The sequence below is a fragment of the Hydractinia symbiolongicarpus genome, chromosome 5 (assembly GCF_029227915.1).
Source record: "Hydractinia symbiolongicarpus strain clone_291-10 chromosome 5, HSymV2.1, whole genome shotgun sequence".
In the NCBI taxonomy this organism is placed as follows: Eukaryota; Metazoa; Cnidaria; class Hydrozoa; order Anthoathecata; family Hydractiniidae; genus Hydractinia; species Hydractinia symbiolongicarpus.
In genome coordinates, this window is record NC_079879.1 from 16,083,814 (window position 1) to 16,098,617 (window position 14,804).

The window sequence follows — 14,804 nt, forward strand, 5'->3', positions numbered from 1 at the left end:
TGTTTATAAATACTGGATATTTTTAAAATGCAGATGCATTCGCAAGGTTTCTTTAGTGGTACTGCTTGGTCGTAGAAATACGACCGTTATATACATAATATAGTGTTGCCAGCACAGCATTTTTTGTTTTATGATTAACCCCCGTCCACACTTCTCGCATCTATCATATTTATCAAGATCAATCCCGCATTCGTCGCAATACTCAGTCATTTATTTAATAGAACTCTGGTAACTAGCAATTTTGGAATTTCCCAAATATTCTGTATAATAGCATATATAGTATATATGCTATTGCGCATGCGTTGATGACGTCATATATCTTACATTTAATATTATATATTATTATTTGTATTAATATTATTATGTGTTGGTTATTGGCAGTTGATATCATTTCATCTTATTTTGTGTTGTTTATTGGCATATTATATCATTTCATCTTACTTTGTGTTGGTTAATAGCAGATGACTTAGGGAATTTCTAATGATGTGCGTGCGCTGTGCCAGAACGAACATTTCTCTATCTCTACATACCCAGAATATGATTTTTTTATTGTGCCTGAGAATGTTTGTCGGGTCTTGCAAACAACATAGCTTATGTGTTAACCCCTTCTTTAAAATAAATCTAAAAGGCGTCTGGGCCAAACATGGTCTCCTGCCCAATCTTGTGACACCCTGCCCAGTCTTAAGACTGGCCGGTCAGTCTTAAGACTGGGCATATTTATGTCCAAAGATTGAACAGACGCTTGTAGGGACAAATTTTTATACCCCCCGCAGAGCGTAAGGCATTTGCTAAGAAAAACATGCAGCACACAGAGAATTATTCACTTTTTTCTTTGTATTAGCTATTATTATTATTATTATTATTATTCATATTTATTTACAGGTGTCCTAATCCTGTATATACAAGTATATAATAAATAATGTTAAAAATTTTAAAAATGATAAAAAAAATGTATTATCTATAAGACAAAAAATGAAATATACAAGATAGTAGAATAGGCGAATGTGCTGGGATAGATAGATTCGACACCACACTGAAAAAGACATGAAGAGGAAAAACAAAACTGATGGAAAGGAGGTAATTAGATGCAGAGGTAATTAGGTAATTAGACGCGACGCTGTGTGGGAACACAAGTAAAATTTAAAATTTAATAACCCTAATGCTTCTTTTAAATAAAAACAATGATGATTCTTTCTGCAGTACAGTTGGTAATTCGTTAAAAATCATACCACCTTGATGACCTAAAGATTTTCTTGCAAATTCAGTCCTAAGATGGCCAAGTTTGATGTTTGATTGATTTCTTCGAGTATTCATTGTGTGGTTGATTTGCTCGAAATTAAAGTGGTTTTCAGTGATGCCATTGATGCTTTTGAAAACTTCAACCGCAGCTCTTTGTTTCTTGATCGTTGCAATAGAATCCCATTGATGGGTACCACCACAAATTTTAAACGCTCGATTGTGTAAATATTGTAGCTTGTCTTCCTGGGTTCTCGATAAAGACAGCATTATTGGATAACAATAAAGTAAATTCGGCAGGATAACAGTGTTATAAACCGATTTTACTATGTCAGCTGTCAAAAGACATCAAATACTTTTGAGTAATTTGAGCTTTCCAGATGCCTTTTTGTACGTTGTGTTGAGATGTTCCTGTAGTGTCAGATGGTTGTCCAGATTAACCCCCAGATAGATATAATTATCTTCCTTGTTAATGGACGTAGCATTTATCTTGACGGTACATGCTTCCTGTTTACGTAGGTTTTGATAAGCTCCATACATAACAAACTCAGTCTTTCCCTTTTTAAGATTTATTATTAAACAGTTTTCATTCATCCAGTCTGCAATACGTTGGACTTCGTTATTAAGAACTGATTTAACTTTTTTGCTCGATTTTGATGAGTAATATAGTTATGTTATGTAATATATTATGTAATATATATATGCAATAATTTCTAACGAAAAGTCAAAGCCAGTCATTATATCATTGAAGTGTCTATTTTATTTTCAATCAACTTCATCTGTGCTCTTTTTTTATATAGCTAGTTAGCTATACTTTGCAAGTAAATCCTTTATTAAATGCTCTACCACGTTAATCCATGTCAAACTTACAGATCCATATATTTACTGTAAAAAAACTTTCTTTAAATCTTTCTAGCTAGCTGTAATTTTTATTCCTTTTTGCCAAAGTGCACTGATAATGATAGAGTAGTTTTTCTTTTTAACCATTACTTTATTCCTCACAACACAAAATGTATGGCATATGTAGCTTGCAACAGGAAGCTAACCCCTAAAACCAACATCAACAATATGTCTTCTCTTGTCTCTCAAAAGAGAATATACCACTATCAATATACCACAAAGAGAATTGACTGTATTGACTTCTTTGGATACTTCATGTCCTTCATGCAAGTTCAGGGATTCTTGGGATTTTATAAACTTGGTTTCGTCTTGGATATCTTCTTTTAATTGACTTTCCTCTCTTTCTTGAAGAAAATATTGAAAATCTCCATTGCAAGTGCAAGTATTTGGTGACATCTTTTACTTCTCTTGTAATACTTTGTTAGTAAAAATGACTTAAGAGACCTTTTTCAATCACACCAGCTTTATTTAAGATATGCCGAACATCAGATTCAGCTATGTACTTGCCAAATGTATCTGTACATGGAATGCACCTAGAGCCACAAATATATTGTCAATCTTTGAAGATTCTTCTGCTTGAAGTCACATAACCACTTTGGAAATCGCAAGATCATATGTTATTGAAATGTTTTTCTTACCAAATTCATTCGCAATCACCTTGTTTCTGCTACTACAGCTATAGAAGTTAGAGATTTGATTAATTTATGGCAGGTACCAAACTATATTTTATTTGTGTATATGGTGGGATGGAATTTGGATTCCAGAATTTAGTATTTTCCAGAGGTATAAAAGTACCAAAGGTGTCTTGCGATAATAGTGACAAGGGGTGGAAAGTAATTTAAAAGTAACGAGTTAAAAAAACACTTACAACGCTCTCCAACACATGTTACTTTTTAAATAAAAAACATCTTGCAGGTGCATCAAATCCGTTCACAGCGCAGATAAAAATAGTGTTAGCCTTTGGCACGAAAAGCTTTATTACGATGGCCCTGAGGTGTCACTGGGTCCTTCTCAAAATTCAACGAGACCTTCCCATTTTTACTCAGACCTTCCCAATTTTTGACTCGGACCTTCCCAATTTTTGACCCAGACCTTCCCAATTTTGACTGAAACCACCTGAATTTTCAGCTGAGACCTTCTCAATTTTCCAGCAAGACCATATCAGTTTGGATTCAGACCTTCTTAAAATGCGACATCAGCATACAGCAGCAACTACACTGTGTATGTGCACAAAATGGATTTGATACCTTGTTTATCCGATCAAGAGGAACCATTGGATGACCTGATTAATGACTATTTTATTGGTGGGTACACTTATGAAGTAATTCGAGAGTTTTTTGGAATACATCATGGTCATGATATCAGTCTTTCTATGCTGAAAAGAAACTTGAAGCGTAAAAATCTATTCAGAAGACCACTCAATACCCGAAGGTGCAGTGTAAATGAATTAGAGGCTGCGATACAGAATGATCTTGAAGGTAGTGGTGCTCAACTTGGATATCGTCGTGTATGGGCATCGTTGAAAAGTAAAGGATTGATTGTACGCAGGGAAGATGTTCGTAAGAATCTGCTAAATATTGATCCGGAAGGTGTTGATCAGCGAAGAATAGATTATCACGCCGTACTTATCGAAATACTGGTCCAAATTTCGTTTGGCACATTGATGGGCATGACAAATTGAAGCCCTTTGGATTCAGCATCCACGGATACATTGACGGCTATTCACGCAGACTCATTTGGTTAGAGGTATCATCAAGTAACAAGGTGCCAGAGTTGATAGCAAGATACTACCTGGAAGCTATAACGCAATTGAAGGGAATTCTAAACAAAATAAAGGCTGACGACGGTACAGAGCATTTCCTTATCGAGCCTATACATATATCCTTACGCGATAGTAATGGGGATTGTGAAGCCTTGGATACATTTTCTACTGTATCTTCACCAGTTAATCAACGTATAGAGGCATATTGGTCTAAACTGCGTCGAGACCGTCCTGGTTGGTGGGTTTCCTTCTTCAAAGACCTTGTGGATAGAGATTTGTACGATCCCTCAGACGCTGTTTTACTCGATTGTGCAAGATTTTGCTTTATGCGCCTTATCCGTGAAGAAATACGAACCGTAAAACAGGAATGGAATCAACATCTAATTTCCAAATCTAAAAATGGCGGTCCAAGTGGAAGACCTAATACAATGTATTTTTTGCCTCGTTTACACGGAGGAACGAATTTTTTGAAAGATGTCGATTTAGACGAGGTTTCAGAATTTTCAAGTATTTTGATACGTACAGTGGAAGATTTTTCTGACGAATTTGGTGAATTTGCTACCATTTTGATGGCTCAAGATGGTTGGAACGTGCCAGATAATTTCGAAGGCTGTTTCAATTTGTATGCGTACCTTATTCAAAAAATTGCAGTATATTCATGAACAGTTGAACTAATTCTTTATGAACAGTTTACTTACTTTGTTTTCCAGAAAAAAGATATGCCATTTTTCTTTTATATAATGCTGTCTTTCGAACAAAAAAACATGTTGCTCAGAAATATAAATGGTACAACACACCACACGTATGCCGTGAATTACCAAATTATAGTCCACTTAACCAGTAAGGGATTCTAATTCAGTCATTCCCGGTGAAAAAAGTATCTCCAAGTTTATATAGAACAAAACTCTAACTCATATAAAATATCCATGTAAAAATCTCCAAGTTTAAATAGAACAAAACTCTAACTCATATAAAATATCCAAGTAAAAATCTCCAAGTTTTTATATAACAAAATTTTATAAAATAGTTTCTATGTGAAGTGTCCAAATAGAAATCGTCAAGTTTGTACAGAACACTGCTGTAACTGCCTTTGTATAAAATGATAACATGATCGAATTTCAAACACACTCCTAATAGCAAAATAAAATATGTGCACTGTCATGTTTATATAACGTTTTGTTCTCAACTATTTTTGAAGGTTTCTGAATAAAGCAAAAAAAGAACGTAATTTAAAACTATATAAAAATATCAGGTAAATACATACAGTATATGATATCAAGTAAAATCAGTTCCCCAGCTATCCACCCGCAAGATATTCTGGAATTCTTCCCGGATTACACAAAAATTGCGGTACGAATACGGCAGTTCCAATAAAGGCGCACACGTATGCGCAATTGGTCTTCTGGCAGCATTTTCACCCATTTCAACAAATGACACATCTATTTTTCTACATAAAATTATGTCTGAACCTGTCAAAAATCGCAACAATTTCACAAGATCAGTATTGTCAAGCCCACGAACATATTGAAGCAAATATTTGTAACAACATCGTTGTCCTTCTGTCTTCGGATCTGCAACGAATAGTTTTATAACTTTTTTGGTAGAAGGTGTAACAGCATCGTAAAGTTTTTCAAGAAATATATTGATGAAAATTCTTCATATTCTTTCAAACATTGTAGTGTTTTCGCCCAACTGCAAACCATGATAGACGGTTTTTGTATTATTTCTTGCTGTGCAAGTTCAAGAACAACTCCATAAACATTGAGTGGATTAACACTGGATCTACAGTTGTAGCGGTCTAGAAGATCTATGAAATCCTCGTCCTTGTATATTCCTTGATTAGTGGTTTTCAGGGCTTCTTTTAATAATGATGCATTTATTGGTGACACAAAGTTTAAAAAAGGTTCCATGAGCAGATCATTAGAGAGCGGTGTGTCCCCAAATAAACAATACGTAACAAAAGCTTTGGCTAAAAAAATTGGAAAATATCCAGTTTTGGTGTATCCATGTTTCAGTATTTTTCCAATTGATTCCCATTCCTCAAAGTACAAATCATGCCTTATGAAAGGTACCCTTTCTGATGTTCCAATACAGAGAGAATCAGCAACCTCCATCCAAAAAGATGTATACAAATCTCTGTCAACTCCAATACCAACGCCACTTTCTTCTTCTCCTCGTGGATCAATAATTGTGAACTTTATTTTATCGTTTTCCATTATTTGTTTGAAGCCGTTGATCATATCTTCCTTGAAGCGCAACCTATCAACTTTGATAGTTGTAATATCATCAGAAAGAACCAAATTTACTTCGTTGCTATCTGGTTCCAAGTTAGCGTGGCTAGAGCTAGCGTGGGATGACAAATTCACAGTTGTGTCACGATGGTTTAAGGTGGCTGGAGATTCCAAATCTACGAGGTTATCAACTTGGTTAGGGTTACCTTCGTATACCAAATTGATGACAGAATTATCATGATGATTTGTACCAGCTTCAAATTCAAAATTGCGATTATTGTCGTTTTGATGGTCAGGTACAATTCCAGATTCCAAATCGACTATGTTATCACCATGGAAACCAGGATTTGGTACAGTTTCTAAAAATATAAACTTTAACTGTATATACATTGTGTGTAGATTTTTTTATCGATTCAGACCAATTTTCAAAAGAAAATTCCTTGGGAAATAAGACCAAAATTACCTACGGCCGAATAAAATCTGTTCTATCCAGACAAATTAGCATACGACACAAATTATATCGAACGAAATTATATCAGACTACTGTACCAAGTAATTTTCTGAGTCTGTTGTACTTACCAGGAACGTCAACAATCTGCTGATCATCTTCTTCTGCAACCAAGAAGTCATTTCCAAAATCCAAATTAGGAATGGGAAGTGGTAAGTTGTGAGCATCATCACAATCAAATCCAAACATAGAATTACTTGGAGGACTTGCATCTTCTCGTTTTCTGGTATTCAAAACAAGGTTCATCTTTGACAAATACAAACCATTGTGTTGCTGCTGCGGAGGCACAGCAATGCCAGCGTCTAGGTATCCCTTAAGATCGTGTTTATATTGAAGTGTGTGTATAGTTTTATTTTTTGTTGTGTGTTCATAGCCTTAAGTTTTATGTTAAATGTTTCACGTCATTAACTTTATGTTACATGTTAGTATTTTAATGTACGTTATTGCTGTCTTGTTCCTCTGTTCTTATTTCTGTTAACGGCCCATTGTGTTACTCGTAAAGTTCTTTTGTTTTTTGTATTATTAGTTTGTTGCGTTTACATTTTTAGCATGTAGTGGATTCATGTGTGTATATTTACTTAGTATGTGAGTATTGCTTTCGTGTGATGTTGTTTGGTGGTGGTTTAGTGAAAGTGGTTTAGTAAGATATTTTGTTTTGTTTTTATGTTTCTATATCTATTTTGTTCGTGCGTTCTTGTTTGCTTTCTTTTATCATTTGCTCCTTTTGTATTTTTTAAACTAAAGTTTTTGTATTTTATTTAGCGTTTATGGATTAAAACCTATCGTTTGTGGCATTAAATTCGTATCCGTTTGAACCCTAACAAATAGTGTCGACTTGTGTGTGTGCGACACCAATAGTAAACCACTATATTTAGCCTGACAACGGAGACATAGTTTGTGCAAGCATGTCATATGAAGTTCTGACTCCCAAAAGGTCTCGAAAGTTAACCGAAAAGGGTAGACAGTATAAGATTGACTTACTCCAGGAAAAGAGAAAAAGCCAGGAGAAGTCCATTAGACTCCGGATAAGTGAGTTAGAAGCACTTGTGAGGTCGGATGGAGATAAGAAATTGTTTACAGACAAGTTTAATTCTCTAAATAAGCTTTTTGAGTATTTTATGAGCACCCATGCAAAATGTTTGATACTGGTGAAACAGGAAGGTAGAGTTTTTGACGATAGGACTGTCGATAGAAAAATGAATGCGCTACGAAGAAGAGTATATAGTTGGATGGATGAAGAACATCTTGTGGAAGCTCCCAGTCAAAAATCTTCATCAAAGAAAAGTTCTCGCGGCAGTATGAGATCATCATAAACTAAAAGATCCATTGAACTTAAAGTAAAAGAAGAAAAAGCTAGGATTGCTGACTTAAAAATTGAAGCCGCCTTTTTACAGAAACAGCAAGAGGCAGAACTAACAAAGAAGCAAATACAAGTTCAGCTTGACATGGCAAAAGCATCTGCTAAGTTGAAGATATACTCAGAAGAAACGGAATTAGAAGAAACAAAAGTAGAAAAAATTGGATTACCTGACATTCCAGTAGATAAGATGAAAACAGTTAGTGACTATGTTCAAAGCATCAACCAACAACAAGATAGTTTAGAAGACTGGGATCAATTTAGTCAGCATATACCACAAGGCAACAGAAGTGAAAAAGTATAGTTATTTCAAGAAGGGAAACAAAACAATATGTTTGGGCAAGTTAATCAGTTGACGGATTTAGTAAGTCGTTTGAAAGCTCCAGACGTAGAGTTGGATATCTTTACTGGCGATCCATTAGAGTATATGTTTTTTATTACAACCTTTGTTGAAGCCGTTGAGACTAAAATACAAGAAGAAAGAGGCAGACTCACAAGACTGTTAAAATACTTATCAGGTGAACCAAAAGACTTGGTCAGTAGTTGTATCTATTTGCCTATAAACGTTTGCTATAAACAAGCCAAACCACTACTAGCAGAAAGATATGGAGATCCATATAAGATAATGAGTGCATACAGAAAGCAAATTAAATCCTGGCCAAAGTTAAAACATAAACGACTCATCCAGTTTTAGCAGATTCTACACCTTCTTAGTAAAGTTCAAGGCTACAATGACTTACAGTGGCAATAGTTGGTATGATAGTCCAGACTTGATTCAGATTTTACATTCAAAGTTACCTATCTACTTGCAAGACAGATGGAACAGACAGGCTCTAAAAGTGAGAAAGGCTACTGGCGAAGAAGCAAAATTAAAACATTTTATGCAGTTGTTACAACAAGAAGTTGATCTCATTTCTGACCCACTCTATTCAAGGGAGGCAAACCTAGAGATACAGACATCGTCTGAGAGAACATCTAAGAAAGAAAAGAAGGTATTTCGTTCTTCAGCAACCAAAAGTACTTGTCAATTATGTTCACTGGATCATGACCTTGATGATTGTGTTACATACTTAAGAAAAAACAGTAGATGAAAGAAAAAGGTTTCTATTTAAAAGTAGACTTTGCTTTTCATGTTATCAACCATCAAGCTTAGCGCATTCAGCAAAGAACTGTAGCAAAAGACGAACTTGTAGTGTGTGTAAGGGAGAGCATCCATCAGGGTTGCATGGATATATAGCGAAACCTTATGAAAACAAAAAGTCTAGAGGTGATAGTAGGCAGAAAGATGAATCTGAAGGCTACAATGATTCAAACTTGAACGACGAGTCTAATTCTAAAAAAAGAAAGAAACAGTTAAAAGTGGCCGTACATCTTTAAATGCTAGTGTCATCAGCCTGTGCGTAGTACCTGTAAGTTTACACAACAAAACCAACTCACGTATTATAAGAACACATGCCTTATTAGACAATGGTAGCCAAGGGTCGTTTATTAGTAAAAAAGTAATGAAGGAACTAGCAGTAGATGGTATTGACACGATGGTTTCCATCAAGACAATCAATGGAGAAACGTCGAACAAGTGCAAATTAGTTAATGGTTTACATGCATCAAGTATCAATGGAAAAGAAGCAAGGATAAGGTTGCCCCCTTGTTACAGTCAAAATGAACTTCCTGTAGATAAAGAACAGGTGCCAACCCCCAAAAAGATTAAAAAATGGAAGTATCTGGAGGCTATTCAGCGATACCTGCCGCGAGATGGTGAAAACAGAGAAATTGGGATACTGATTGGAGGAAATTTCCCTCTGGCATTAGAACCCATGGAAGTAATTGCGAGTAAAGAGGGAGGTTCCTATGCTTATAGGACAAAACTTGGTTGGTGTATCATGGGTCCCATAGCAGAAGAAAGTCCATCAAGTATGACATGTAATAAGATAGCTGTGAAAAATATTGCTGACCAAGAGATTGCTTCACACTACTTTTGCATTCCAAGCAAGGTTATAGATCAATCGGTGACTGATATGTTATTAACAATGTATCAACACGACTTCAATGAAAAAGAAGATCATTCTATCATCAATAGCATGTCACAAGAAGATTTCAAATTTTTACAACTTATGGAAAACAATGTCAGCAAGATTGATGGACATTACCAACTGCCTTTGCCCTTTAGAGAAGATAATGTAACCTTCGTCAACAATAAGTTCCACATACTTCAACAAATGAATTGGTTAAAAAAGAAATTAGTGAAAAGTCCCAAGATGTTAAATGATTACAAAGATTTTATGAAAACACTCTTCGAGAAAGGCTATGCAAGACCAACACCAACTGATCAATTGTATCCTTTGGAAGGAAAAAGTTGGTACATTCCACATTTTGGTGTCTACCATCCAATGAAACCAGACAAAATAAGGGTTGTTTTCGATTGCAGTGCTACGTCAAAAGGAATGTTGTTAAACAAGAAACTGTTACAAGGACCTGATCTAACGAATGTGTTAGTTGGGGTACTGAATCGATTCAGAACAGATGAAATAGCCTTATTGCCGATATTGAAGCCATGTTCTATCAGGTGCGCATTCCAACAGAACAATGCACTTTCTTAAGATTTTTGTGGTGGCCAGATGGAAACCTTGATAAAACGTTGTGTGAATATCAAATGATGGTACACTTGTTTGGTGCAGCCTCATCACCAAGTTGCTCCAATTTTGCACTAAAACAGACAGCTAAAGACAAGATCACAGATGATACAGTTCACATAGAAGCTATTCGTACACTTTTGAAAAACTTCTATGTAGAAGATATGCTTCGTTTGTGCAGTAATTCGTCGTTTGCCATTAATCTGTTAAAGAAATTAAAAGAGTTGTGCAAATCAGGTGGTTTCAATCTGACAAAGATAGTGTCAAGTTCTAGAGAAGTTTTGAAGAGTGTTAATGAAAGTGAAAGGGAAAAGTCTTTAAGAAATATTGATCTCGAGAAGGATGTTTTGCCTTTAGAACGAGCGTTAGGTGTACACTGGTGTGTAGAAAACGATTCCTTTGGTTTTCGCATCCAACTTAAAGACCGACCACTTACAAGGATACTTTCCACAGTTAGTTCGATTTTTGACCCACTTGGACTTACCGCACCCTTTTTATTCCAAGGAAGACTTCTTCTTCAGCAATTATGTTCTGACAAGAAAGGTTGGGATGATGAAATTAAAAGTGAACAAAGATCTATATGGGAAAAATGGCGCGCTGAACTGGCTGGATTAGAAGCCATCAATGTACCAAGATGTTTTAAACCCAAAGACTTCGGTGAGGTCATACATAAATCTATTCATCATTTTTCAGATGCCTCTGATAAAGGTTATGGAGAAGCTAGTTACCTCAGGCTGGAAAACGAAAAAGGAGAGATAAATTGCTGTTTGGTAATGGGAAAGGCAAGAGTAGCTCCTCTTAAATCAATAACCATACCCAGATTGGAATTAACAGCAGCAACAGTTTCTATAAAGGTTGGATCCTTCTTGAAGAAAGAACTAGAAATTCAAGACATAGAGGAGTATTATTGGACTGATAGTACAGTAGTGTTGGGCTATATAAGAAATGAGAGTAAGAGGTTTCATTTGTTTGTAGCCAACAGAGTAAGAACTATCTTGGATCATTCAAATATTAATCAGTGGAAATATGTTTATTTAAAGATGAATCCAGCAGATGATGCTTCTCGTGGTTTGAGCATGAACAGTTATTTGAAGAACCAAAGATGGTTTACTGGTCCTGAATTTCTACATCAACCGTTACGACCTTCAAATGATGTTGATAACATGGAATTTACTCTGGCAGATAATGATCCTGAAGTAAAAAGAGTCAAGGTAAACCGTACCTCTATCCAGAACGACGTGTTGTTAAGACTAACATCAAGAATATCAAAATGGATGAAGTTGAAGAGACTCGTTGCTACTATGTTACAATGGGTGAATCGTAAACGATATATAGATATAGAAGACTTGCGAAAAGCCGAAACGGTCATCTTAAAATTGGTACAACATACGAACTTTGCTGATGAAATACCTTATCGGTAAAAAAAAAGTCGGCAAAAAGTGACCAAATTTTGGCTAGGTGACTAAATTTTTTACCGACCAATTTTTTTACCGACATTTTTTTTTGCCGACCGAAAATTTTTACCGACTTTTTTTTTACTGACTAGTAATATTTGCCGATTTTTTGAATTACTTTTTAACCTCCAATTTTTTAGTTTTTTGACTTTCCAAAGTGATTCCAGGGATTCTAATCAAATTTAGACTTTGTCGTTTTATGAAGCCTCATCCGCAATATTATACGGAGTATACACCAAATAGCGGAGCTCCGCTATATTATGTCTTTGTATACACTAAGTTTGAACCAATTGAACCAATAGCTTTCTCTTAAACCCACGTGAGATGATAAAAGCAAATAATTTCTCGGTTAATGATTGGTTCAATTATTTATGACCATATTTGGTGGAGAGCTTTTTCACAGAGTTAGTGTATAATGATCCTGTAAAACCAAACCTGGTAAAGGAGAAAGAAAATTAAAGAAGTTCTTTTGAATTCCTACTGTTTAATTTAATGCTAACAATGGTATCTTTGTAATATAAACATCAAAAACAACATAATCAACAATAACAAACTGTTCATACAAATAGCAGAGAAAAATAAGGAAATATTTTAACAACGAAAAGGGTTTTCAATTCTTTCCAAGACAGCATTAGCAAATTCCACTGCTTCTGTTATACCAGCAGCTTTGAAGCCATTTAATATCATTTTATCTTGAGCACATAATAATTCATAAAGTTTTGAAATCCATTTAGCATGCATCACCTTTAATTCGGTTAGATTAAGCGACACTCTAATATCTGCAGGTCTTATGCCTTTCTCCAACTGCTGGGAAACTTGATGAGAAAACCATTCATTGTAACAATTGGAAATGAACGATTTTGCTGACTTGTTCAACGTTATATCCAGTGGTTGAAACTTATTTGTTAGGTTGTGGGGCACTATTATAACTCTGCAAGAATTCTTTCGGCAAAGTTGAAGAACAGCTTCGTTATCCTGCCCCTTGAATGTATCCATGATTATTAAAGATAGTTGCTCCTTTGGATAATTCAGATTTACTTTGACTTTATCCAGGTACGGAAAAATAATATCTTCAAATAGCTCCATTGATTTTTCAGTATTTGACCAATGATTGCTGGAAAATGTAACATTAAAGCCAGTTGGAAAATCAAACTTTGGGAGGCATCTTTTTGTTTTGCCTTCATAGATAAGTTGAATCGGGAGAAACTTACCAGTCATGCTGATAACAAAAGTAGCTGTTATTTGTCTCTTATCATCGATGCCTTTAATTGGAACAGTTTTTGCTCCTTTTGGATTGAAAGTGTATTTTCCAGGAGACACATAAGATAAAGGAGTTTGGTCCAAATTTAATATAAGATCCTTAGGAATATCATCGTCGCTGACAACAGCGGAAATTTGTCGTTGAAATGTGAGCTTTTCTTCAAGTAAAAATTGTTCACTTGGCTCGATTTTGCCGGTCGTTCCTTTTCGTTTAGACCATGCCATTGATTTCAATACATTTCTAGCCCAGCCTTCTGTAAGTACAATATGACCACCGAATTCTTTAAGTTTTGATGGACAGTTTGCCTTGACGACTCCATTACCAATTGCTATGACCATTTTTCTTGAAATAGCACCTCCAGCCAGACGTACTCCAGTTATCACATCTTTCACTTTAAGCATAAGTTCGTCTGGTAAGAGGTTTGGCCTACCTTTCTTCTCGTGTACAGTAAATGAAACAGAGTGATTTTTGTTCTTCTGAATCTTTTTTTTCCAATTATTCACTGACGTTCGGAAGAAATTATTTTTTGGATACTTTTTCTTGAATTTCTCCAGTGCTGATTTGGTGCCATTCAAAAGAGCGTATTCTCCAACTTCATTCTTTATGTTGCTTGGAACTGATGAGTATTTCTTTTTGGTTTTTGGTTGAACAAACGCTTTCATCTCTTTATTAATCGCGTTGATTTCTGCTCCATTAACAGTGCCAGATGCAGAAGTTAAAAACGTTGGTACTTTCTCAGGAGATTTCCCATTACAGCTTCTCGATGAAGATTTATAAAAATCTCTCAAATCTCGTACTTTAGCCATTGTTGCTATTCTTTTTTATCAATGTTTTGATTGATAAAGTGATGAAACAGAAAAGTTACATAATTTGATTTAAGTCCCTCCTTCGCTCCTTGATTGAAATCGATCGTCTTTTGTTTTTATAACGTACAAACAAAGGTGGAGAGCAACTTATTATGTCACGATAGATTTTGAAAGCATTCGAATGTTTTTTTTTTCACTCATTTTTTTCACAAGGCAAGTTCGTTGATTTATGTTCGTAGAAATATGCCTTCATTCGACAGAAAGATTGCAGCCAGAGGTTATCATGTTTACAAGAACACAACGTGAAAAAATGCTGAAGCAGGTCAAAAAGTCCAAGTACAAATTGAGACTAACAAATCGTCCAAAGAATGTGATCCTTATGCATGTGCCATTAAAATAAAGAATAATTTCTTTGACAACTGGATGACTGTTGGGCACATTCCAAGGGAAATTTCACGCCACTGTTTTTATTTCATCAAAGAAGGTGGAAGTATTTCTGGTCAATTGCTCTCCACCAACTACAAAGTGTCTCCGATCCCTGCAGGAGGACTTGAAGTACCGCTTCTACTTACTTTTACAGTGAAAGAAGACAGAATTTTTTTTCTAATGAAAGACTTTATCAACAACCTATACGACTATGATTACACTGGCGAGAAGGA

At 35.4% G+C, this 14,804-nt stretch overlaps 2 protein-coding genes and 1 pseudogene across 2 annotated transcripts in view; 2 read left to right on the forward strand and 1 right to left on the reverse strand.

Moving 5' to 3' along the window:
* Positions 1 to 4,639, reverse strand: part of LOC130644973 (39S ribosomal protein L43, mitochondrial-like) — a 35,694-nt gene extending 31,055 nt beyond the window's left edge. The window contains exon 1 of the mRNA XM_057450789.1: positions 4,597 to 4,639. Coding sequence (XP_057306772.1) covers positions 4,597 to 4,624 — 28 coding nt within the window. The 5' untranslated portion in view covers positions 4,625 to 4,639. The remainder of the gene's footprint in view (positions 1 to 4,596) is intronic.
* A 4,086-nt stretch (positions 4,640 to 8,725) lies between these two features.
* Positions 8,726 to 9,371, forward strand: LOC130645995 (uncharacterized; annotated as a pseudogene).
* Positions 9,372 to 11,630: 2,259 nt separating this feature from the next.
* Positions 11,631 to 12,197, forward strand: LOC130644974 (uncharacterized). The gene has a single exon (XM_057450793.1). The coding sequence runs from the start codon at positions 11,665 to 11,667 to the stop codon at positions 12,043 to 12,045; it is 381 nt and encodes a 126-aa protein (XP_057306776.1). The 5' UTR covers positions 11,631 to 11,664; the 3' UTR covers positions 12,046 to 12,197.
* The last annotated feature ends 2,607 nt before the right edge of the window (positions 12,198 to 14,804 follow it).